This window comes from Carassius auratus, chromosome 4 (genome assembly GCF_003368295.1).
Source record: "Carassius auratus strain Wakin chromosome 4, ASM336829v1, whole genome shotgun sequence".
In the NCBI taxonomy this organism is placed as follows: Eukaryota; Metazoa; Chordata; class Actinopteri; order Cypriniformes; family Cyprinidae; genus Carassius; species Carassius auratus.
Genome location: NC_039246.1, coordinates 14476996 through 14503439, shown reverse-complemented (window position 1 = coordinate 14503439; position 26444 = coordinate 14476996). Strand labels below are relative to the sequence as shown.

The 26444-nt window shown below is 38.1% G+C and overlaps 1 protein-coding gene across 1 annotated transcript; it reads right to left on the bottom strand.

The window, feature by feature from the left end:
* Positions 1 to 1521: 1521 nt before the first annotated feature.
* LOC113059961 (adenosylhomocysteinase 3-like) lies at positions 1522 to 26172 on the bottom strand. The gene is made up of 9 exons (XM_026228687.1): positions 25806 to 26172; positions 4787 to 4895; positions 4314 to 4457; positions 3289 to 3389; positions 2901 to 3003; positions 2717 to 2811; positions 2535 to 2641; positions 1768 to 1884; positions 1522 to 1621 (listed from the first exon to the last, which is right to left on the bottom strand). Exons 1-9 carry the CDS (start codon positions 26100 to 26102, stop codon positions 1537 to 1539), a joined length of 1158 nt encoding a protein of 385 aa, XP_026084472.1. The 5' UTR covers positions 26103 to 26172; the 3' UTR covers positions 1522 to 1536.
* Positions 26173 to 26444: the final 272 nt, after the last annotated feature.

Here is a 26444-nt window from a genome sequence, read left to right as displayed (position 1 = left end):
GTCTCAGATGTAATTAACTTTAGGTATACTAGAATCACTGTGCTAATGACAAGTGCATCGCATAGTGCAGTGAGAGTCAGAATGCAGTTATACAGACAACAAAACTCTGCTCAGCTAGATAACAGTGTATGATTCTGCAGCAGTGTAGTGTCTGTTAACAGTCTGTTAATTATTCATGATAACCTAATTTCAAACAATGTTAAAAGACTCACTTTCAAAAATGCAAAATAATCATTATTTAAAATTATTAATTAAAAATAATAATAATGATGATGATAATAGTGATAAAATCCTTCATAGCCTCATTTAAAAACAATGTTAAATAATTAATTTTAAAAATATTACAAATATATATTTTAATATAATTATTACTTGAAATATAAAATACAAATATGTAAATAAATAATTAATTATTATTAATGTTCGACTAAAAGCCTTTAAAAATAATATTATAAATTTTTTAAAAACGTAAAAATAATATAATAATAATAAAGCTTTCAAGTTTCAAAAGGATGCAAAAAGTTGACAACTATTTTTTTTTTGGGGGGGGGGGGGGTTGTAATTTTTCTTCGCTTGAATCAGAATAATAAATTCTAAAATTTACTACAAAATCAAAAAACGGATTTCAAAATACCTGTGCAGGTGATGACAATGTCGACTTGTCGGATGACTTCGTTCAGTTTTACCAGCCTGAAGCCATCCATGCTGTGTGATGACAAAATATGAGTAAAAACTATGTGTCAAGAGACTAAATTCTGAATGAGAACCTGCATAACATTTACAAGAGTTAGGAAAGTACTATGAGAATTTGAATCAGGTGTGCAAAAAATGCTGAATACACAGTCGTGGAGATTCATTCACCGCTCAAATGCTGGTTCACTATGTATTAACACATTAGAATGACATTAAGTGTATTTTAACAGCATCGCTGCTGTTGAGGAAACGCTGAATCAGTGAAAGCGGCTGTGACTCACCAGGCCTGTAGGGCACAGATGGGGTCGATCTCAGTGACGTACGATGGAGCCCATCGCTTTGAGAGCAGCACTGCAGCCTTTTCCAACCTAATTACACACAACAGGATTTACAGTAATGAAGAACAAAACAACTTAAATGTACCTGACTGTAAAAAAAAATATACTGTTTGTAGCACACTTCCTATGTGATTTGACACATAGGGCAAGATCAAGATCCTTTGTTAATCCTGGAAAAACATGGGTGTTAGACTCTGTTAGCAGAAAACAAATGAATACATGTGGAGGTATTTCCTGGGGTTTTCTGTCCTCTAGTGGCCAGATCTAATATCTGTTCACTAATGCAGTAATGCAGCTGGGCAGTGGAGGTGTGTCAGCTAAAGTGATAGACAGATTAATAGAATATTTTTAAAATGTAAAATAGCTGATCCGACACAAAGGAAATTATTTCACAATTTTTATATTTCACAAGACTGGATTATTCAGATAGCAGTCCATCAAATAACAGATTTAATTGAGTCTACCTTTACATAAAGCCAAGAACATTCTGAGAAATAGTAATTAGTTATGATCTAACGATCTCACCTCTCCATATCCACACACCACCAGCCTGCTTCCTCCAAACGATCACATCTGTGGTCCTCTTTAGACTTGAACACAAAACACAAACATGCTCGGTAAAGCCAACAGGCCAATATTAACAACACAACTCCTGCCGAGCTGAAAAAAGGAACATGTAATTTACACCCATATTGTGTTAAACACATTGATTGGGAAAACTATATTAAGACAATACCCATCCAAGATGGACTCCCGGCAGCAGTAGAGGTTGTCAAACTTCTGCTTGGTCACTGAATCGTTAACATTCATTGCGGGAACACACAACTTACCAGCCTTTGACAGCTGGTAAAGCCTAGAAAATTAAATATAAGAGATGTTTAGCCAAAAAAAAAAAAAAAAAAAAAAACACATAAAATACCAATTCTGAATGATTAATGTTTATAATCACTAATCACATAAATACACTACAGATCAAATGTTTGGAATAATTAAGATTATTATTATGTTTTTTTTTTCTCAAGACAAACTAAAATTAAACCAAGGCTGCAATGTTTTAATAAAAATACAGTAAAATAGTAATATCGTAAATGCTTATTTATAATTTAAAATAACTGATTTCTATTTGATTAAAGTGCATTTTATGTAATGCGAAGCTGAAATTTTAGCACTGTTATTCCAGTCTTCACTGTCACATGATCCTTTAGAAATCCTTAAAATATGTTGATGTGGTCCTTATTATCATACATTTTACATGCATGCATACATATATATATATAATGTTTATAATAACTATGACAATGTTTCTTATTACTCATTCTATTTCTAACCATTTGCCAGTTCCACTTCTTACCACTAGATGGAAACATTCCCTTCTTGATAGGAAAAAACAATTGCAGTCGCCACATTGTGTCCAATTACACTTAACCACAGCAAATACCCAAAATCGAACACTACTTTAATGCATTTAACAAACTCAAATCTATCACAAACGACCGTAATCACCTGTGAACTCCAGTCACGCTCTCCTCTACGATGCCTTTGATCTTTTTGAACATGTTGGGATATTTCTTATAGATCCAGTGAGTCAAATCTCCTCCATCATCTAAAATCTACAAGACATAAGCTGTTGAGAAATCCGAACGGTCATAATATTTCACTTTTCTAGATGTAAACAGTCCGGCTACCATGTTGGGCTGCCAGCCTTCCACGTTAACACAGCGATCGATACACCACCAGAAATCATCCTCCGATTCGCCCTTCCAGGCAAACACTGAGAAACCTGCCAGAGACGACACACAGGAGTTCATCAGGACAGAAAAATATGAGAGAATACAAAGGAAATATGAATAAGAAAAGAAAAATATTTACCTCCTTCAGCCAGAGCGGCTGCTACCTCGTTTTGAGTGGAGTAGATATTACAGGCGGCCCACCTGCACTGAGCGCCCAGAGCAGAGAGGGTCTCCATCAACACCTGCAAACACACACACACACACACACACACACAATCACACGACGATGCATAACTGAAACACAGATGTCCGTCTGCTCTCAAAAAAGAGCATTACTTTTAAAAACATCCTCACAAATATAGTATGGCAGTAAATGGGCTGAATAATGGACCAAACGTGTTGAGTGAGTTAGGATTAGGGTGTTGAAATTACAGTGTAATTTAATGTAATTAGTTTAATTTAAGAACAAATGAGGTTAATATTATGTATTTTCGTGTATTTTCGTGTGTGTGTGTACAGTAACTCACAGCAGTCTGAGCAGTGATGTGGGTGCAACCCACAATTTTGGCTCCAGCCAATGGCTTCTCTCCCTGGGCTCTCTTCCTCAAAGCCATGAGAGCAGGCATCTCTACAGTGCAGATATACACAAAAAAACATGAACACATGGCTACAATGTTTTCACTTGCACATCCCCGAAAAGAGAGGAACATTTTTGATAATTGTGTGTGTTGTGCTTCACCGATGAACATGATGGCTTGAGGCGCATCGCTGTGCTCATGGGTACAAATGATGGCCTTATCAGACTGAGTGTCACTACTGAAAATCTCACGATAACAAAAGATGATATCTGAAAAATGTGTTCTACCAGCAGGTAAGCAACTTTATTTGATTACACCATGGAATGAAAAATAAAGGCAATTTCTTTAATATCTTACAATTCAGACTTTTTCTCAGAAATATAGAATTGTGATATAAAAAGTTTAGCTTTTGTTTGTTTTAGTTTTTTCCTGTGGCTCCAAGTTAATTCCACTGCATATGTTAGCATCCTGACTAATCATTTATTTGCGGATGTGATGTAAGCACACATGGACAAATGATCAAAGTATGCAGTTTCCTGGGAAATCCTGGGACCCCTCTTCATGAATATAATTTATTATAGGTATCCCATAGTGATTTTAAGGCAAAACCATTGTTTGGAAGATGGATTTAAGACTCATTATTTACATTTTGCTAACAAAAAAAGTTGCATAACATAGGTTTAAATGTGAAACAGTTTTAAAGTTGATAAACAGACAAAGGCTGTGTGTAAGTGCACACTGGAGTATTTGATGAAACACACTGAACATACGGCCCCTCAGATGCACAGGAAGAACACCAAAACACGCTTCACTTGATCTCACACAAACACACTTTTACTTCACACATAAACATATACCATTTGATTAATATGTTGACAGGCCCGAGGACAACTCAAAGAGAGAACGGCATTGCACAATAAGCCGTCATGCTCATAAATGTTTATAGCCTGTCGGCACAAAGGAACTCTTCCCACCTTGCTCGGCAATCTCAATCTCCCTGCGTCCGAAGTCGGCCTGCTTGATGTTCTTGATGCAGAAGTCTGCATTGCCCTTCGAGTTCTTCTGCTGTTTGTCACGGGGAGAGGTTTCATCATCGGAGCTGTCAGTGTATGAGGCAGCTGAAAAAGGGAATAGTAAAGAACAGAAAAAAAAAGAAAAATGTAGACGTGTGTACCTGTTTCTCAATGAACACAGTTCTAAGAAAAGCCTGCAGGAATGTAGATTTTACTTTTCTTACCTACAATCTACTCTCCTTTTATCAATGTAATCCTCTTAAAGAGGCCTGCCAGAGAACCCACACAGGAAGGCTTTTGTTCACATGACTCACCTGACACCCTACATTAGACCCCTGATGTATAGAAACACATAATGTAGCCCACCTTACTGAGGTTTAAAAGGACGTGTGCATGTGACTGTGTTGTGTACTGGTGCTTGTACAATGCCATACCTGAGCTGTAACTGTCTGTAGAAGACTGTGAGATGGAGCGAGACAAAGACCTGCGGCCGATCTTGGTGGGACGTTTGTTGAACTCCAGCTTCTGGTCTGCAAACTGGATCTGTCATGAAAATGGGCGGGAAGTCAGGACAAGAGAGAGAAAACACCGGAGTGAGAAACCTTATAGTGACAAAAAAAGAAAGACTTTAAAAGAAGGCTACATTTATTTGATAAAAAATACAGTAAAAACAGTAACACTGTATTAATTCTCAAATTTAACTTATTCCTGTAATGAGGAGCTGAATTTTAGCAGCCATTCCGTCACTTTTCAGTGTCACATGATCCTTCAGAAATCATTCTAATATGCTGATTTGGTGTTTATGAAACATTTTTCTTATGCTGGAAATATCTGTGCTGCTTTTTTTTCTGTGAAAACTGTGATACTTTTTCTTTTTATTCTTTGAAAATCTCTTGTAACAGAAAAAAAATCTTCACTGTTACTATAATTTAACTTCTTTTTACAAGATTTAATTTACCCACTTGTTATGCATGAAATTATTTTTTGTTATTTATATAAATATATATGTACATACTTGCTGAGCTGTAATTCCCTGTCAAATAATGCCTATTACCACAGGAAGTGACAAACGAGAATGTAAACAATGATCAGTCCCAATCACAAAAGCTCCAATTCACAAATTAAGCTGAATATTAGGAATAAGTTTTTACTTGGAAAGTTAGAAGGAAATTATTAATACCAAGATCTGTCCTAATCTTAAACACAATTTGACCTGATCATTTCGATATCATAACCTTGATAACTAAGTATCCTTTATAACTCAGTCAGCCACCACTAATCTGTGCTCAATGAAAGTCAGGAGCGGAAATCATTGAGAGCTCTTCGTGGACGTGTCTGTAAACTGCGCTACTATTAATGGTCTGGCAGCTGTTGTCTGCAGAGAAGATCACGCAGCATGAACCGTGAGAAGATTACGGTGCGGTGCAGTCATCCCCTGCTGACGTTATTATCAGAGTCAGCAGAAGCCTCAAATCCCCCGCTCCATCAAGAGATTTTTAAAAGCATGACTATTACATAACCCCGTGCCATTTCAGTGTTCAATCAACCACTGAGTGATCGCAGTGATTAATCTTCAGGCTTTAGGATGAAGCTATAGGAGGTGCTGTTTCCAGGACGGATGTATGGCTTTTAGACCATGAGTAAAACACAGTTATGCAGACAAGCCTAAGGCCCTGACTTACAGAGACCTTGATTCACACAAACACACCGCTGTGCCCGAAAGCACTTGAGCAATTGTCACTCGCAGGGCTTTTGCGACAGCAATGCTACAGAGAAACAAACACCTGCAAACTCTGTGAACTTCCGTTTGGCACCTGTTTAGTCTCTTAACGCTTGGCATAAAGGGGCAGAGGGACTGTACTGGGAAGGTTTCATTGTACAGGAAACACATTCTTCCAAATTACATACTAGCTGGAAAAACAAGTTACTAATCCAATAAGAAAAAGCTTGGTTCTCCAAGTATAACAAATACATTGCACACATAAATATTGGGTAAAATAATATTAGAATCTAGGTTTAACCAAGATACTCAGGCGTTTTCAGTTTTTTTCAGGGCATGTCAATTTCCAAGTTGGAGTGGCAATCAAGGCTTTGTCAAGACAGCATTTTTGCAATGCAACTATACAACATTCTAAGATGAAAAGGTACTATTTGGTTTTTAACTGTGATAACTACTGTTCTCACCCAGAGAATCAGACACTTGATTTTTTCCTCAATATATTTCCCATTATGAATTCTGATGAAGCTTTGTTTGTTGGACCGTTGGGTCAGATAACTGAACTGCTCAGGGGGTTTGTTTTGTCAAATGGATTGGACAACCAAACCACTATAGAGTTTTTGTTCATTGGGCTGGAGAACTATACCTCTCCAGAGGTTTTGTCCATTGGGTCAAATACCCAAACCGGTCCAAAGCTCATTTTGTTTGTAAGTTCAGGCAACCAAACCTCTTCTGTTTAGTCCATTGGGTCGGACAACCAAACCACTCCAAAGTTAATTTTCAGTTGGTTGAATTGTCGAGGTGATCTTGGACCGATAATTTTGGTGCAGATCCAAGTATGTTTGCCAAGTTCATATTTGCCTAAAAGAACCAAGCTCAGGAAGGAAATGGACCAAATTCTGAAACAAATGTTTCACATGAGCCATGTGTGAAAACACCCTGAATCTGCATTTGCAGCAGGCTCAAATCCGTTGGACCCCCTCTCGCTCTCTATGGCAGAAGAGACACATTGCCCACTGCTAATCCACGCTGAGCAAACAGATGACTCTGGACTATTTTCATTCCAGAAAGTTAAGCTTTGTCCTCAGGAAAGCCCTGAGACCACCCGGTCACTTTCTCCCCTCTTACCTTCTTAACTGACGGCTCAGAGATCTCTCCATCCTTCTTTTTCTTCAGCATGACACACATGAAAGTGAAGAGAGACAGAAAGAAATAGAGAGGCAAAAGGGAAGGGACCAGCAAAGAGGAAGTGGACTTTTATACCAGCTTTACACGTGGCCAGTCTGAACTGATCCCATGGCCTGTGCTGCACAATGCTAGACTGTTTCCCTTTGGGAGTTTTTGTGCATCTCTCTTTTAATTGTTAATTGTTTAGAGGCTGAAACGATTCTGGTCAGAGTTGGCAAAATGTGTGTGTGTGGAGGCTTTTAGAAGGGGTGCTTTAGAAGGTGATTACTGCGTCTCATGCTCAAGATAATGAAACATGCCAAGACTCATACTCACAAACTGCCACCACTGGCCCTGACAAAGGGCTCTTTGTGTTTTTCTGGTCCTAGAATATACAAGCAGAAGGGGACAGATCGGAAGTACCAGAGGGACAATTACATTGGCATGCTCTTGATTCTTTAACCTCACCTTGATGAACGCAGATTTAGCTTGTTGATCATCAACTGTTGGCCTTTAGCAAGTAAAATGTGACACGACTTAAACACTTCAACATTGTAAAGCACACAAATTGCTGATGGATGTTTTATGAAGATCCAATCTTTAAAACAGTGCAAATGAGCAGTAGGTCATCCTGTAAATATTTGATGGTCCACATCTCCTGTGAACTCCTTTGTGAAATATATCAGAGGTGTGGTTTGAAAAAATTTTCTCAGTATGACTTTATACCTTTCACATGGAACAAACTGGCTCACACATTACTTTATCTAGGGAGTTAAGAAAGTCAAATATTTGAGAATTAATATAATTCTTTTGGGAGTCTGTTCATTTAGCAGATGTAATTTGCACAACAAAATGGACTAATACACTTAAAGCCTCAATGTAGCTCAAACAGTAGAGCATGACGTCATTGATTTCATTCCCAGGGAACTGAAAAACAGTGTACCTTGAATGCAATTTATCTCACTTTGTATAAAAGTGTCTGCCAAATGCATTCATGTAAATTTCATGCCGCATATTTATTTAAAGGCCAGAAACGTGTATGCAAATACAGACGCAAATGCTTGGACAGCATTGCAAATGTGCGGTCTAAACTAAAGGTGTAACTTTCAAATCTTTGTGGCATTAAACCAAATGTAATGCACAGCGGTTTGCTATAAACAAGTAACCTAACAAGATTAGTTATGTATTAGAACTGAAAGACTGAAATGTCTATAAAAGATGGTTTAGTTTATGTAGTCCTATAGCTAAAGCATTGGATTAGCAATGCCAAGGTCATGGGTTTTAATTCCCAGGAAATGCATAAACAATTATACAAGTATACCCTGGGTGCAATATAAGTCACTTTGGATAAAAGCATCTACCAAACACATAAATATTAATGTTAATGACGACTGCTGCTGCATCAAATGTCGCAACTGGCATTGCATTATACTGTTGCCCTAGCAGACACAGTCCTTTTAAGACGTTACATGTGTACTAATAAACTTACTCACTTCACAGAGTTCAGACAAGGATTTGTGGTTTTGCATTACATTCGTTCCTATCCAAATCTTTCTACAGTGTCTAAGTTCACTGTAAAGGCAGCAAGTTCATTTAGAGAAAAAAACAAACTAATTGAAATTCATGGAAACAATATCTAAGAAAAGGAGTCTAAAAAAACTTACGCAATATGAAAAGGTCATTAACCAATTGAAAAGACTAGGATAATCACGTACTGAAACAAAACATTTTGTGCCATTATGTCCTCTGAACATTTTGACAAAAGAGAGTGAGGTAGCCTATTTTAATCTTTCAAAGGTAATATGAATGGATTTGTGTATTAAACAGGAGGCAAAAAGCTCCATTTCTGAGAATGACACAAAGGCTGTATGTTACCGGAGAAGAGATTCAGGCCACATGAGCAGCACTTCTATGAAAAAGATCACTTATGTAAGAAAGACAGAAAGAACTAGAGAAAGAGAGAGACGCTCACATCAAGTTAACAGTACATTTCAGTAACACTGCTGAGAGCTGATGAGTAAAGAACAGAGCGGGGGAAAACGCTCGTATTTCCTAGTCCAAGTGTTCACAGTGCAGCTCTAATATGTTTTTCACGTTGAGAGCTTGCGCAATGAACGCAAACACAGCCGTGCTGCAGGGTGCTGCTGACTTCATCAGTCATTTGCTGAAATGCTGAATCACTTTCCAAATGAACTGAACTGAACTGTTATTCAAGGATAATCATTAGTCTTCAAAACGCTAGTGATATAACAGAGATACCAAACACTCAGTACAATCCTTTCCCCAACTCCTGTCTGTATTATCTTCCAGCGTATACATTATGGATGTATGCTAATTTAGAAGCAAACAAAAACTGAATAATGAATGTAAAGTGACAGCCTTACATCATTGGTTCCCGTCCTACTGAAGCCAAAATAGAAGACGGCTCATCCAAGACCCCATTTTTTAGATTCCTGTTACAATGATGAAAGCCATGGCTGGTGTGACTGCTGTGATAGAAGTTGGAAATTGAACTGGCATAACAGTGGCACTGGGCAGAAGGGCATTCAAAAGCAGCATATTGCAATGAGACGAGACTTGAGTTTGGCTTACATTAATAAGTGCAGTTAGGAGCGTAAATCTCCTTGATTTCTACTTGAAACACAGAACTCTCTGCAGGGTAGAGCTGGAAACAAGGGTTCAAAAAGCTCCTATCATCACGCTGAGCTCTGAGACAATAAACAAGGACACTCGTCATGGAAATTTCAAGAGATATGATAGTCTGGATTTTACTTCAGGACAAAAGGTTGCACATGCGCACATAATCTTACATAATCACGGTACGGAACAAGGACATACATCACCAGGGATGTCAGAACCAATGTATAGATGGGCTTGTTCTTTGCAGGAATGCATGCCAACAAGAGAGGAGAAGTGGAGAATAACTGCAAAATAAGATTTAAAGAAAAAAATTTTAAACTGTAGGCCAAACAGCAGAAAAATGTACCATGTAGCCACCCTGACATTCTTCACTTCTGAGCACACAACAGTAATGGAGTCATTTGAGTGTCAAACATTGAAATCGTTTCTGCAGAAAGGAGCAACGAGTTATAGCTCTCCTGAGGAAAACATAATTTTTTTTTCTCACCCCCTGAGCTTTTCATTACAGGGCTGTAGCAACGTCAGCCTGAGGTCCTGAACATCTCTGGAGAATCATTAAATTTGTTCTCGGTGGAAAGATGTGCGTAAAGAGCTTCACAGGTTCTGTATAGCACCTGCATCGAGATGAGCTGCAGAACTCATTACAACAGAGTTTTACAGGCTGAAAACTGTACTGAAAGATGTGTACCTGAATTAGGGCTGCACGATTAATTGCATGCGATTGTCATGCGTCTCTCGTTAGTAAAGCCGGTTCTGTGAGTAGCGGTAAATGTCCATCACCAACTTTCAAATAGAGCGTCACTTAACAGACAGAGCCATAGTTTGCTGACAAGCTTCAGAATTCTAGTTGACTAATCAGTATTGACCAGTAATATATAGATATACTAAATATTGATAAAAACTTTACTAACTAAATTAATATCATATAATAAAATACAAAGATCTTGGTAACTTACACTGTAAAAAATAAAAACCTCTGACTGGTTACATTTAAATTTTGAAAAATTGTAAAATCTTAAAAATTAAATTTATAAAATTAAATTCACACTAATTAAATTTGGCCAATTGAAAAATGTATATTTGAGTTGGAGAGGTCTTTTTTTTTTTTTACTGTGTAAGACAACAGATCTTTCGCATATGCTTCACTTGTTAAGAGCATAATACCTTTGCTGTGACACATGGATCTGCGGCCCTTCTTCTTTTTTCTTTTTTTTTTTTTTTTTTACTGTAGGGCAGTTTACGGCTTCATAGACTGTTTTCATCCTGGCATTTTCACAAGCTTTACAAGCCATAAAGTGGCGCCCATAGCAACTACATTTTACTGTCAGAACAGACAGGGTTTGTAATGTGATACAAGACGTCAGCGTCGCTTTGACTAATGATGGCACCAGAAATAAGAGAGCCTGGTGCAACAGACACCAAGGATCATCTCAGGGCACTTAACCGGAGAAAGAGCTTTTGCAACGCCCATTCACTCGGATAGTAAATCAGACAAATTAGCTCCAGGCTAAAGTCAAAGTATGGGCTCTTGGGAATCTTCCTGCCTAACCTTTTTAATTAAACGCATAGGCTTAACAGAAGGTATACGGAGAATATCCATAATTCAAATGGCTGATCCAACACTAGCAATCGTGTGGCAAGGAACACTGGAAGGTGTGACAGGTCATTTGCTTCCTGCTCGGATGACGGATCACATTGTGGGACGTGCGCTCAGGTGTTCGGCATCCAACACATAACGTACCTGACAGATTTGATTACAATTTCTTAAAAATTCAGGCCCTTCATTTATTTCCTCATATCCTTCAGCCACAAAATAATAGTATTGTATTCATATAAGGCCAGTATATCACTGAGCTTGGCAAAGAGTTTGACCTTTCCTACAATGAAGTGTTGAAAAGCACTCAAGCAGTGCAAAGCATCTGAACTTTGATGTGGCTCTTTCCGCTCTGAAGAACAGAGGTTAGCTGAAGTTAAAGGGTCTGTTTGGACTTTGCCAGTATCGGTAAACACAAGTCAGTCAGAAGGATTTTAATGGAAATTTACTGAGAATTGTATAGTAGTCTAACTCATCGTAAAGTAGTTTTCTTGCTCTCTGCCTCCTTAAAGTTCATGATTAATACACACCACCATTTCATCTCATCAAAAGCATGAACAAGAGTTCACTCGGTTTAATAAATGTCTTCATACTCTGCACTTGTTCTGTGAAGGTATAAAAGCAATCCTCCTACGCAGAGAGCTCAGCTGCAAAGGGTTAGACCCCATGGCCATTTCAGATTCTTTCTGGAGGAGCCATTCGATACCATGTCCTGCTATTAACAAAAGATTTCTGAGACATGCACCCCGGGAGGCTTCAGCTGTACTAGAGGAGCAAAAAAAAAATATATAGAAATGCAGTAATGTCAACATCAGCCAGCAAGATGTGTTGTTCTCATGCCCTCTGCTAAAGACGAGGTTCTTAAACACACAGTGAAAGTTGTGGTTGTAATTGCAAACCCACCAAAAAAATGTGGCTGCAGTGAACACACCCTCACAGACACGCTCGGGTAATAAAACATGGGGACCAAAAACAGATTTTGAAAACAGAATAGATTCCGAATTGCTTCAAAATATTTAACTTCTGGAAAGGGGAATGTGCAGGAACTGATACGGATGATAAATTTATTGTCATGGTCAATATCTGTAACAAAGACGCAATTCTGTCTAAATACATTAAAAATAAAAGACTGAAAAATGGTTTTAAAATGCTACAAGTCAATTTAGGCTTCATATTTGCTGAAGTTTACAGTTATGTAAAGGTAAATATGGAAACTGAGATATAATGTTTAAAAAAACACCCAAATCAGCATATTAAAATGATTTCTGAAGGTGACACTGAAGACTGGCATAATGATGCTGAATAAAAAACACATTCTATTTTAAAATATTTCACAATATTACTGTTTTAAATGCAGCCTTGGTGAGCATAAGAGGCTTGTCTGAAAAAAATATAATTCCAAACTATTCTCCTGTAGTAAATTACATATTTAATTTGTTAATTTGATAATAACGGCTGATAACCTCTATCTAGGCCTATACTCATGGATGTTGAAGGACCCTTATGACCAATTCACTTTGGTTTTACAAATTAATGTGAAAATTAGACAGCAATAACAGCGGCTACTGGAACACCAATGTAGATCATGAAAGGAAACCATATTAAAAGGCACAGTCTGGCCAGGTGAAGGACTCGTATGCAGACACAGTCCTTTGGACTTTAAGTGTTCTTCCACAGTATGAACCTGTCCCTGCAAGCCCACTCTGGAAATGTCCCTTTTCCAGGGGCAGTGACGAGCGGCAATCATTAGCCGCATTTCCACTGTCGGGCCAGTGCGAGCCAGGGCTTAAAGCGGGCCGGGCGGGGCTCATAGCCCCGGGCCAGTAGCACGAGGCCAGAATAGCGCAGGGTTTCCACAGTGGAGCTTGAAGCTCCGCTGCTCGTCACTAAAACACGCCCTTTACACGCCTCTCAGAACAACGTCATGCAACCTCATCATTTCACTAGAGAAGTTATCAGAAAACTAAGAAATAAGTCACTGGAACATGCGCGATCACAAAACGAACATGATAAACGCGGCCGTTTGTTTGCATGCTTTGTTATATATTCTAATTCAAAAGCATCGATGTTTTAACTATAGAATAAGTGATACAGTGATCATATTGATTTAATTTATCAGGACTCAAAATTAATCACACATAAATACACTTATTTCTATTTTATTTATTTATTTTTAACACTTATGAAAATAGCCTGCTTATTCAGCGAGTCTGTTTCTGTTTATTTGTAGTCACAGTGGCCTATAAGTCACATTAAGAATGAATTATATCTTTATTTTTATAAAGGATCCCGAACAAAAACATTATTATATTGTTATAATAGGCAACATGAGCTAAACTCTCGAGACGAGGCTTGTGATAGATAATATAAGTTACTAAATAAATACACGATTGTGATAGAGAATAAGAAGCTGACGTCTGATTTCTTCAAGCGGTCATATTTACCATGTTTAATGTTAATGCCCAGCGTGCATAGTCTTTTACATCGCTTATAAATATTTCTGCCCTGTATGGTGATTAGCCTATAATCCACATTGGATCAAGTTATTTAAAACACTCGCTGCTGACTGAAAGTCAGTTTTTAGCTCAACTTATTTAAATAAAGCGTTTAATGCTGGCGTTATAGCGGCTATTTTCTGAAATGATCAACAGCACATACTCTCTATTTCTATAAAAGCTCCCGAACAAAAATCATTATTATATTTTGATGATATGCAACGTGGAACTAAACTCACGAAACAAGACGACAGATAAAATGTTACTTAATAAATACACAATTGTGATAGAGAATAAGAAGCTGACGTCTGATTTCTCCAAGCGGTCATATTTACCATGGTAATATGTTTATCGTGCATAGTCTTTTACATCGCTTATAAATATTTCAGCCTTGTTTAGTGATTATAATCCACATCGGATCAAGTTATTTCAAACACTCGCTGCTGACTAAGATGAGTTTTGAGCTCAACTGATTTTAAAATGTTTTTAATGCTGGTGTTAAAGTTGTTATCTTTCTGAAATGATCTGCGCTGACGCTCTCCAGACACGGAGAAACTCCGCCTTTGTTCGTAACCCCTCCTCTAGCCCCAGCTGGCCCGCTTTGGCCCAAAGATTTCGTCGGGCCGAAAAAACCTGGCCGTTGGCCCCGAGGAAGCCCCGGCGAGGCACGATCAAGCCCCGGAAGTGACAGTGGAAACGCGACTGGCCCTGGCACGCACTAGCACGCCCGGTCCTAGCTCGATAGTGGAAACACGGCTATTGTCTAAAGGTCCTTGGATAAAAGGCTTCTATTTATGTGCCAGATGGTGTTGTTCTTCTGACTAAGCACAAACAGAGAGAGAGAGAGAGAGAGAGAGAGAGAGAGAGTGCGATGTTCTCTCAATTCTCTTCGTATTTGGGTTTAATGCAGATTGCCAGCATGTTCTTTCACAGTGTGTTTATTCTGAAGCGACGAGGGAAAGAAGAAAATCATCCCACATAGTATTTTAAAATAAGAATACATTTCACTGCTGTGGGCTCTAGAGGCAAGGAAAGGGGTAGGGCAGATCTCAAGACTAAAAATAGTTATTTAGCAAGTAGTTGTTCCATCCAGTTCATCTGTAGCAGACATCTAACCCCTATACAAATCTAATAAAGGTGAGATGTTATTTATTGCATTGAAAATCAGCCTGGATGTCTAAACGTATGTAATTCAGCCCCTGCTGGTCATTCTAACATCACAATCTGAATAATCTGAAAATAAAACGTTACTCCAATGACAGCCATTCAATATCGGCATGTTTTCTGAAAAAATGTGTTTAAATTTTATTTTGCTATAGTATATAGTATAAAGGTATGAAAGACTTTAAATCAAATATTTCCAGTTGTGCAACAGCCCTTGAAATGAACGGGAACGCTAACTTTCTCCAGTCATTATAGACCTCCTTGTAACAATGTATGTTTGGGTTTTCTCAGCGGGACACATTATCTATTATCCCTGAATCTGATATTATTGCAGAAGTATAGCCTTGCTGGCTAAACAGAGAATGTATAACACGATATTTAACTATACACACCGTACTTCGATTGTCATCTGTTATGCATCGAAAAAGACCAAGACAAAGAAACAAGCAATTTACTGATGAGATAACATCTGCCTGTCTCCTGTCTTCAACAACAACAACCATGAATTCAATAAATAAAGGTCCCCTAGACTACCATCAGCAAACGCCACCCATCCAACTTCACTCTGACCGGGAACGGGAAACAGTTTGATTTGGTGGACACAAACACCGATGTACGAATCCACTCTGAGCTTGTTAGGTATTCCACTTATCCTGTTAAACTTATCCTAAATCAAGTGCATTTTTAACTACAGCAGGTGCAGGAAAAACAATGTTCCAAGACTTACTTGCCACGCATGATACTTGCAATATTATAATGAACTAAAAAAAGTTTATTGAATCTATGCTGTCACTATTGTGTTATAAGGCATAACACATAACACACTACAATGTAAATAAATGTTCAAAAAGGGAATGTACAAGGTGTTTTTAAGTCTAAACTTATAATCAGGATACGTTTAGGGACCATTTTAAATCACATCCACTGGTAATTTTAAGAAGAAGCAAAGAACAATTGTAGTTTAATAGTGACTTGCAGCCAATATTATAGCCATTCAATATTTTCAGATAAGGCTCAAAGCTCTCAGTGTATCAGGGCCTCCGCCTCGCTAATTCTGGCTTGAGAGCAGATGGCTGCAGCCTTTTTAGTATCATCAATGTGTCTGACGCTCAATAATTCCTGTTGCTCCTCATAAGGAACAAATAGCAGCTCAGGGTTTAGAGACGTGAGAGAGAGAGGAAAATGAGAAGGATCTTATTACTCAAGCCAGTTACTGATTCCTAATTCATAAGAGGCCAGTGAGACTTACTTCAAGAACAAGATGACCCTAAGAAGGACTCCACTCCTCTCTCGATATAAATATAGCAACATCAAAAATAAGTGTTATGAGATGTACATAACAGAGGTGCTTAATAATTACGTTACTGTTTACGCAAGCATGCACTTCATTCAGATCCATCCATTGCATTATCTAATCTCATTTTCTAAAAAGAGGAAGAGCAGTGAAGCAGAAGAGGAAGAAACCTCATTCAGTTTTATGTTGGCAAATGGAGCTACTAGGCCACAAGATGAGCATGAAAGTGCAGCAAGACCCTGAAGCAGAAACAATAGGAAAGCGACGCCCTGCCGTACTGATTTATCGACTCTGGCATATGAGCAGTACATGCAACAATTACAGTCTTCAGCTAACTGCATTTGCTGCAAAAAAAAAAAAGGGCTTGATTCAATGGGCCTCATTCATGAAACACGAGCAGAATAAATTTGTGTAAATCATTCGTAAAGCTGTTCTGACATACATTTTCGGATTCATGAAAGTGTTTGTGTTCAAAATGTTAGTTTGGTACGAAAGAAATGTAAACCTGCTCCCTACCAGGTGTAAACTGTGCGTAGAAATGTTCTGTGTTCTTTCTGGCAAACTGATGACACTGAATTTTGATCCAGTGCCATCATAATATTTTCCATGTTCACTTGCTCTGTTTTTTTATTTATTTATTTTTTGTAGCTGAAAGTTGATTAATGTTTAGCTTTAGGTAAAATGGACAATTTTGACTGTCACTTTTTATCCAGCCGTGCAATCAGTGGAGGAGGGGGGGGGGGGAATACTACACTTACCAATCATTCTACATGTAAAGCAACTGAACAACAATAGAGAAGTTGATCCTGTTTACTGCATTGTTATAATCAGTAATATTCTTCAAAATGAGTTACTGGAAGTAATACGTTACTGTCGTGAACATTCCAAATTATAGCAAAGCGTTGGTTTTAAGAAGAGTACCTGACATTTTTTCAGCTGGCTAAAAACTCTTCAGTGGACACACGTTAATTGAATAGCCTATTTATTGTTAGGCATGTTTCCTATTAGTGTTTTTTGCATTTATGCAATATACTTAAGCAAAACCTGAGAAAGCAGACCAGAATGGTCCACTGTTTTCCTGGAGATGCAATCTGCGTAGCTGTAATTCATAGGTGGGATTTTGCTAATTGGGAATGAGCATGCATGAGCGACCCATTTACAAATTATTGGAATTCATTAACAAACATATTTAACTATCAAATCTGCCATTTCTTAAATGTTTTTGAATCCCGGAGAAGAGTGTTAGGGAATGTCTGTTTTACGCACAAATTACAAAAAATTTACACCTATATTTACAAATGTTTCATGAATGAGGTCCAATGACTGGCAAGAGGAAAAGCACGTCATGGTTTAGCATTTGCACCATTAAGCTTGTTACCTGTACGCCGAGTCAGAAGGCCAAAAAAAATCTCATAGCAGTTTTCCCATGATGCACTGCACTGCTGACACATTTCCTGATAATAGGGATGGTCCAGAATAAAGGATGACATTAAGCCCACTGATGTTCATCCTGAGCAAATGAACAATCAACTAATCAATCAGACCTCAAATGTAGCTCAGAAGTAATGTTCTGGGTCATTGGTCGATGGAAGTCAATGAAACCAAACGCTCTGAAAGCATGAATGACCACCCTGTCCTGAGCAGTCCGATCAGAAATGTTCGGAACCAAAAGTGTGACCTCCTTAAAGAGGAGTAACAAGCCACAGCAACACTGAATGATTTTCAACCCTGCACCAGATCAGAGGCATCAAATACAGTAACTGTGCTCCACTTCTTTGATGTGCAGAGGTGGTTGTGGTCCGAAAGAAAAATGATGGACTGCAATTTAGGAATACGTACCCACCACTACAAAGTAAGTCTAGGGTATGCTGAAATTGTAGGTTTGTGTGGACAGCCTGCTGAGAATATATATTTTTCTCGACCAAATATGCAATTAGGAATAATACACTTTGCCATAAAGGTCATTTTTAGGTTTGACTCATTTCTGGCTCACTTTTAAATTATTAAGAAACAGAACCGTTTGTCTGCGATTTTGACGTCTATTTACTTCAATTCAAATGTTGGAGACTTAAAATGCAAGTCCATGCTTAAAGTCTTCCAATTTGTACCAAAATTCAATTAAAGCCACAGCACAAGACATTTGGCTAAGATTATGATTTTTCATGAACGCACAAAAATGTAAAAGTTGTGTGGGTCAGAAGAAATTTTGCACGCTCTTTACACTCCTTTAACATCCATGAGACCTTTCCGTTCCACAAAAAAGTTCTTTATAATTAAAAGGTTCTTTTGATTTTTAAAACAAAATTTACTTTCAAGAACTGTTCTTTAAAGAAAGCTTCTTTGGAGAACCAAAAATAGTTCTCCCATTGCATTGCTGGTGGAACATTTATCTGAACTCAATTAAAAAAAAAATTAAAATTGATGTTAAAAATTTTAGCTTCTCTTCAAGTTTCTCTTCAAGGGTAAATTCAACACAATGTTGTGAAGTTTGAGGAGCCAGACCACTAAAATCAAGGTAACGGTCACAAACAGCAGCTGTGGTCTGAGGGCTGTATTTTTATTTTTTTGAGCTGGCAGAAAGGAAAAGGAAGAGAAACGAGAGTGGCTTTCCTTACCCTTTTGAGAGAGTCTTTTGTGATGCAGAGGTTTTGAACACAATGAAGGTTCTTTGTGAGGGGCTGCTGCAGGGGTCTAGGGTGCATTCCTTAGCTGTGGATCCTGCATGTGTGTCCGTTCCACGGTTAACTAATTGAAAAACCTGAGGCCTCAATACGATACAAATGGCATCAGAAATCATCTACTTAATTTCCAGCAGCATAAATCAATTGAACCTTCACTTGTGAACAGAAGGCCAATTTGGTCAATGGAAAAGCTTTTGTTCATTCATTCAGTAGCACATTCCTGGCTAACGCCTGACCGGTGGCTTAATCTTTCACTTGCACAATTGATGCGAATTCACTCCTTCGTTCAACAGTGCTGCAAATCCGAATTTATTCAGTGAGCAAATGTATAAACCAACGGGATTAAAATGTTCTTATAGGATTGTATTTCCCAATCTCTCTAAAGCAAAGCTTAACGTATAATATTGAGCAAAAAGAGAGAATAAATAACCAACTGCCGTGTAGACATCCTGGACCTGGTGTTCCTGTATCCTACGACAGGCCTACAATCTGACAACATCTGGCAGCCTCCAACAGATTTGCCTTCATTATGTATACTTTGACTCTTCTAGTACAGCTTTTATAAAGCTTACTTGTGAAAAAGCAACACAAGCAAGTCAGAGATCCAATCCACCGCTTATCAGGCCATGGTACGAAAACTGCTGTCGCTTGCGCAGGTTTGCTGGGAAATGGAAGCAACATATGGCAGCACATCTCCAAAAGAACACTGAGAGAGTAAAACAAAAATGCTTTTAAGTAAAAAAAAAAAAAAAAAAAAAAAGAACAGGAGAGAGTCAGAGAAGGTAAACATGGCCCTATGATTCACAATGTAGAAAAAGTCATAAAAATGAAATTGTCTTGGAATTTGGAAAATTTTTAACTCTCAAGGTCTCAATAAAAACCTGTCAGAATAAAAGATCTTGATTTTAAGTTGATCTTAAGAAACTATGAGAAATATATTACTATTTTACAGTGAAATGTACTTTTCAAAAGTAGATTTCAAAATAACTTCTTAAAATAATAAATTCTTATAAAAAATAAAATAAAATAAATTTACATTTATTTTAACAGTAAACATCTGCTCTGGAGTACTTTGCCAGAATAGACAACCGTTACATTTTCATTTAATTACATTTTTACTGATTAAGTAAATTAATGAGCCCCTTTCACACTGCCATTCCGGCAAATACAGGGGTAAAGTGTTCCTGTAATTGTTCCCTGGTCGCTAGATTTGGCACTTTCACACTGCCAGTGATGACCCGGTATATGTGCGTGCTTTCACGCACAACTCTTGAAGATCCCGTAACGACACGTGACATCAGCGTGTGACGTGTAATGTACAAGTCGACAACGCTTGTCACGTTATACTTTAACTGAAGCAAGCAAACGATCTCGGCGTCAGCGCGGAAAGTGAGGAACTAACTGATCTCTGCTTCATTACAGTTTGCACATATGTTTTCGTCGCGAATGTTGATCTTCCTTCAGAACAGCCGGTAAAAGAGTCGCACGATAACGCGCGTCATCACTTCGATACGGAATTAGATCTGGCTTTTGTTCACACAGCGCTCGTTCCGGATCGATTACCGCAATGTTACTAGGTGCCCGACCCGGGTTCAATTCGGTAATCAATTCCGGGACGTGGTTGCTTTCACACAGAAGGCGACCAGGCAATGTTACGGGAATATTGCGGATCCGACATGCAGTGTGAAAGGGGCTTTAATGTTTTCCATCTTAATTTTATTACCACTATTTTTTATTAAAAATATATATATTATTAAATTATAAACCATTCTAAAAAAAAAACCGACAACAGAATTTCTGAAATAAAAAAAGAAATTTAAATAAAAAAAATGTTAAATGTTTAATAAATTGCAAAAGTGAATACTAAATTCTAATCTAACCATTAAAATGGAACCCAGAAAATTAATTAATAAAAAAAAGTTCGGTAACACTTTAGTATAGGGTCCAATTCCCACTAATAACTAGTTGCTTATTAGCATGTCTATTATTAACATATTGGCTGTTTATTAGTGCTTATAAAGTACATATAATGCATGACATCCATAATCCTACCCAATACCCTAAACTTAACAACTACCTTATAAACTATCAATAATCTGCAAATTAGAAGTTAATTGAGGCAAAAATCATAGTTAATGGTTAGTTAATAGTGAGAATTGGACCCTAAAATAAAGTGTGACCAAAAGTTCAATTGGAATTTGGGAAAATATTGAAATGGAATTCAGGAAAAAATAAAACCGATTTCATAAGCCCCTTTCACACTGCACGTCGGACCCGGCATATTGCCGGAACATTGCCGGGTCGCCTTCTGTGTGAAAGCAACCACATCCCGGGATTGATTCCAGCATTGAACACGGGTCGGGGGACCTAGTAACATTACCGGGTTCGACCCGGGACGAGCGCTGTGTGAACAAAAGCCAGATCTTAATGCCGTGTCGAAGTGATGACGCATAAGCGACTCTTTTACCGGCTGTTATGAAGGAGGATCAACGTTCGCGACGAAAACATATGTGCAAACTGTAATGAAGCAGAGATCAGTTTGTTTCTCACTTTCCGCACTGATATATATATAACGTGCCTAACGTTTTCGACTCGTACATTACACGTCACGCCCTGATGTCACGTGTCGTTACGGGATCTTTAGGGTTGTGTGTGAAAGCACGCACATATCCCAGGTCATCACTGGCAGTGTGAAAGCACAAAATCTAGCGACCCAGGATCATTTGCCGGAATGGCAGTGTGAAAGGGGCTATAGGGTCCTAGGTTATAAGAGCTAGATAAAGAGGTCTGGCACACATCCTTGACAGATGTGTGTTTTTTATAGGCCGGCTCGCTCTCACTGTTGCCTCTGCTATACACCGAGTCTTTAAGGCTCTCGAGAAGACTCTGGGTGATTTCAGGTGTACAAGACCTGCTGCGGTGTGGTTACAGCTGCCTGAGGGACAGAGAAATCTCAGCTGTGCCCTTTAAAGTGTTGAAGTGAACCATTAGGGTTGCTGCCAAGGACACAGAGTCATGGATGAGTGTTTGAGAGGAAGAGAAGATGATTCGGTGAGTGCACTGTTATCAGTTAGCTTCTTCGGTACAAAACATGCAGTTCAATTCAATCAAAGCATCACTCCCTCATGGTCTCCCTGGTCTGCATGACCACCACTTAACTGAGAGCACATCCATTTCGGTTTAATCACACGTCTGTGGTCCTCTTTCTTAAGCTCTTCAGACATTAAGTGGCATGTACAGAATACGACCTTCCCAGAGGCATGCTATCATTCACACATGAACCCCCTACAGGTGCAGATAAACACTGGCAGGTTCAACATATAGGTCAGTCCCTCTGGTTTCATTCCACCATTAATCAAAGTCTCCGAACTTCACACTATGGTGAGAAATATTTTCCTGTCAACTGCTCGCTGAAATCTCAGCAGACGTTATGTGAGCAACAAGGAACTTGGTACAGCGCAAACTGGACTGGAGACATGAACAAAATCACATGTACCACAGGTCTCCTTGACCCAGATTTCAAAGCAAAATCTTCTAAGCTTTCCCGAAAGAGAAACGGAGGAGAGAACATTGTAACAGGTCAAAACCAGTTTGTTTAAATGGTGGCTGTCAATCTGACATTCATCTTTTGATTTAAGCAATTTTGTTGTTATGTTTCACTTTTTTATACTTTTATTTTATTTTAGTTTTAGTAAGTTTAGCACTTTAAACTCCACAACTGACTGCCAGTGTTAGTATCATTTATATATTATTATAATATTTATACATATTTAAAATTTGCCTTCATTATGTTCATAGTTTAAGTTAACATTGAGTAATTATTTTTGTGTTATTTATTTGAGTTATTATGCTTTGTGTGTCTTTTCAATTTAGCTTTAATTTATTTTAGTTTTCAATTTGAATAAGTTTTATACTTTAATTTAAACTTTATTTTAGTTGGCTGCCAAGGCAGGGATTCTAATATATTTTCACTTTTAAAGTGAATATAATTGACTCAGCATGTATGACTTGTGGTTTAGAAACCAATTATTTATATACTATTATAATATTTAAAAATAAATATATATTTGTAATTTTGTTATTTGTATTAGTTTGTATTTTTCATCAAATTAACGTAAATTTATTTTAGTACATCTGATTTTTTTTTTTTTTTTTTTTGAAAAATACCAACACTGCTTACTGCAGCTGTTACTTTTAAGCTGTGAATCAGCAGCTGCTTGCCACAAGCCCCATCCTGACCACTAGACTATATACGATAAACATGAGGCCTACTTTCTGAGAAAAGCACAGGTCAACTGGGAAATTGCCTACATTTATTCTGCTCTAAAAAACCTTTTCTTACCTTATTCTGAATATCATCACCAACCTCTAACACTTATTATGGCTGCATTATTATACTATAAAAAAAACTGCCTATATATAGCTAACTGGAACATTCCCCACATTGTACCATATGTAGTAGTCACGTACAGGGTTTCCCCCATATTATCTGCATCATGTCATAAGCCTGTTATGTCTAAGCATCCTGGGAACCAAAGTTTAGTGACATAACGACACAACAGAGCAAGGTATGCACAGAGCTCAGGCCTGATGCCAAACAGCAGCGTGAACACCTCTATCACCCTCTACACCCTCAGAACGAGGGCTGTGAATGTTCACTGAGGTCACAGCAATCCTTAGTCAAACTACAGGCCGTTTGCACCTACGTGAAGTGATGACATGGACAAACCCAGAGCTGAGCTCCTGCTCAGTGTGAAGCTCACTGTGGTGTGATGTTCACTTACACAGAGGAACAGTAAACATGCTTCATGGCTAAAGAGAATTTAGTTTTTCTTAAAAACGGGGCAGAAAAAGTCACAGTGCATGGAAAGCATGACAAAAGCACCTTTAGGATAGGCATATAAAAAAAAGTGTCTGTGCTAAAAGGATTTCTGGAACATTACCAAACCCACTTCAGTACAGATCATCCCTAAACCATGGTTCATCATCTGCCACGGTCCACAGAAAAGGACCATAGTTTGACAGCTAAAAACATAGCCTGTGTTGATATTCAGCAGATATAGTTCACACACATAAGCAAAGTTATTACTGTGAGCTAAAACTAAGACCATAAACCAACATGTATATACAGGTCCTTAATTAAAACAGAAAAAAGAGAATTTAAAGAACTAAAATTATACACGTGGATTAAAAAAAATCTATTAGTAATAATAGAAAAATAAATATTGTATATAATATTTTTTTCCAGACCAAACTATGAATTAGTGATTGGAATTTTTTTATTATTATTATGTTAAAGAATAAGTAGATAGCCATATCCATATATCATGTTTTGGCTCATTCTGAATCAAATCCTTGCTTAAGGAGAACAATAATAATAAATGTAAATTTCTTTATCAGAACCTTTTATCCTTGAACTGTACACGGTCTTTGTTTTGTCAGCTAAGATAAGATAATGCAGATATCCTTTTATTGATAAGAGAGTCATTGAGAACAGTCTGTGTTAAGTCCTTCCAAAGAACCATCCAAACAGATAAGTGTCAAACCTAAAGCGCTCTGTTTAGCTAATCTAGCCCCGGCCACACAACAGAGAGAGGTCACAGTCTTGGCACAGTGTTATTCACACTGACACATAATAGAAGAGCGACATCACTCAAGTTATATCAATTCTCTTTCCTCTTATAAAAACTGGCAATGCTTTTGAATAGGGTACAGAAATGACATTTATTTTAGAAAAGTCAAATAGCAGGGTTTCAAATGAACACATCGTCAATCAGGACACATGGACAAAGCAACCAAATCATAACAGAATTGGAAAATTACCCAAACAATAAACTATAACCATTTTACTGCCCTTACTCCAATACTGTTAACTTAAAATGCCACAAAACTGACCTGTATATACTCAAACAAAACCTTTCTCCCCTTTGAAACTGAAAAAATCAAAACTAGATATTTATACTTGCATACAGAGGAAGTATAGACTTGTGCTATAATGCTATAAGGGAAGAAACTGCAACCAAAACGAATGAAAACAATCACTGTAACACCAGCTCACAACTGATCACAATCTTTGTAGGCTTCTCACATAGCTTTTTATCCTGACAATCACATTACAAATTGTTTACTGACACTGGACTGCATAACACATTTAATAAAATAAAATTAAAACACTTGGGTTATTTAAAAACTAACATTAAAATCGAAAAACACCTGTCATTAAAATCAGTATCAAATACTTAGTCTTGCTTAAATCTAGTACAATCAAACAATGCCATGAAAGTGCAACACAATGAAATGCATACAACTACTTATCTAAAGCATTACGTAATGAGCGCATCCATTCCTGTTTAAAGTTATTATAAAAGTGTTACAATATCAAGCACGTTATGTTTTGACCCGGATAAACGCATGCAGCGCTACGACACGCGCACTGCGGGTCTCTTTCAATCACTAGAAACAATCGCTCACGCGCTCGAAATCAACGTGATCCGGCCAAAATCCCCGTCAAATCACTCAGTAGATCTGTCACCGATCATCTCCGGACAGCTGCTGGAAAACGGACGTGAATTTACAGCTGTTATGCTGCTAGTACAGGTCTGATAGGCCAGGAGTCATCGCCGCACAATGACACACGACAGCGGTTCAAAATGAGCTCCGTCACAGATTTTACGGATCTCATCACATTCGGTCCACGTTACCTTTTTCATTCGCGGTGCCTCGGCCACGGTGCCGTCGCAGTTGATAAACGCCTCGCCGCCGTTCTGCTGCGGATCCGACCGCTTCATTGCGGACGCCTGCGGCATCTTCACGGGGTTCGGAGAGGTGGTCACCGGGCTCGGCTCCAACGCCGCTGCTGTCGACGAACTCGAGTTATTTTCACTCTTCTTCTCCTCTGCCTTCGGTGTCAGCGGAGATATGGCGGGGGAAGCGTCTTTACCGGCCACGTCTTTTAATTCGACCTCAGCCATTTTCGCTGCCACAGCCTGGACTGACATCGCTGTGAACCGCACGGTGCTTTTTTTTTTTTTCGACAGAGAGAACCGACACACGAACAGATACGCACGGTGGTATGACACGCGCGCAAAGCACCATGGGACATGCAGTTCACGTTACCAGAGCGTCCATTACGTATTATTCTACGCTTGGTTAATAATAGCAAAACGGTAAATAAAACTTCTTAAATGTAACGGATATCTTTCGAATACTACGTTCTATTATTTTTTTGTATTAAAAAATTATTCGTTTTTTTTATATACCTAACACCGTCAACTATATCTTCACAAAAATACTGCAACAGATGGTACCGAATACTTATCATTCATATTGACAAGGTACTT

Coding starts and splice junctions, on each gene's coding strand:
- LOC113059961 (XM_026228687.1), bottom strand. CDS start 26,102: ATGTCAGTCCAGGCTGTGGCAGCGAAAATGGCTGAGGTCGAATTAAAA. Junction 4,458..4,786: donor TACAGACAGTTACAGCTCAG/GTATGGCATTGT, acceptor TCCCTTTTTCAG/CTGCCTCATACACTGACAGC. Junction 2,812..2,900: donor AGCCGCTCTGGCTGAAGGAG/GTAAATATTTTT, acceptor CGTCTCTGGCAG/GTTTCTCAGTGTTTGCCTGG.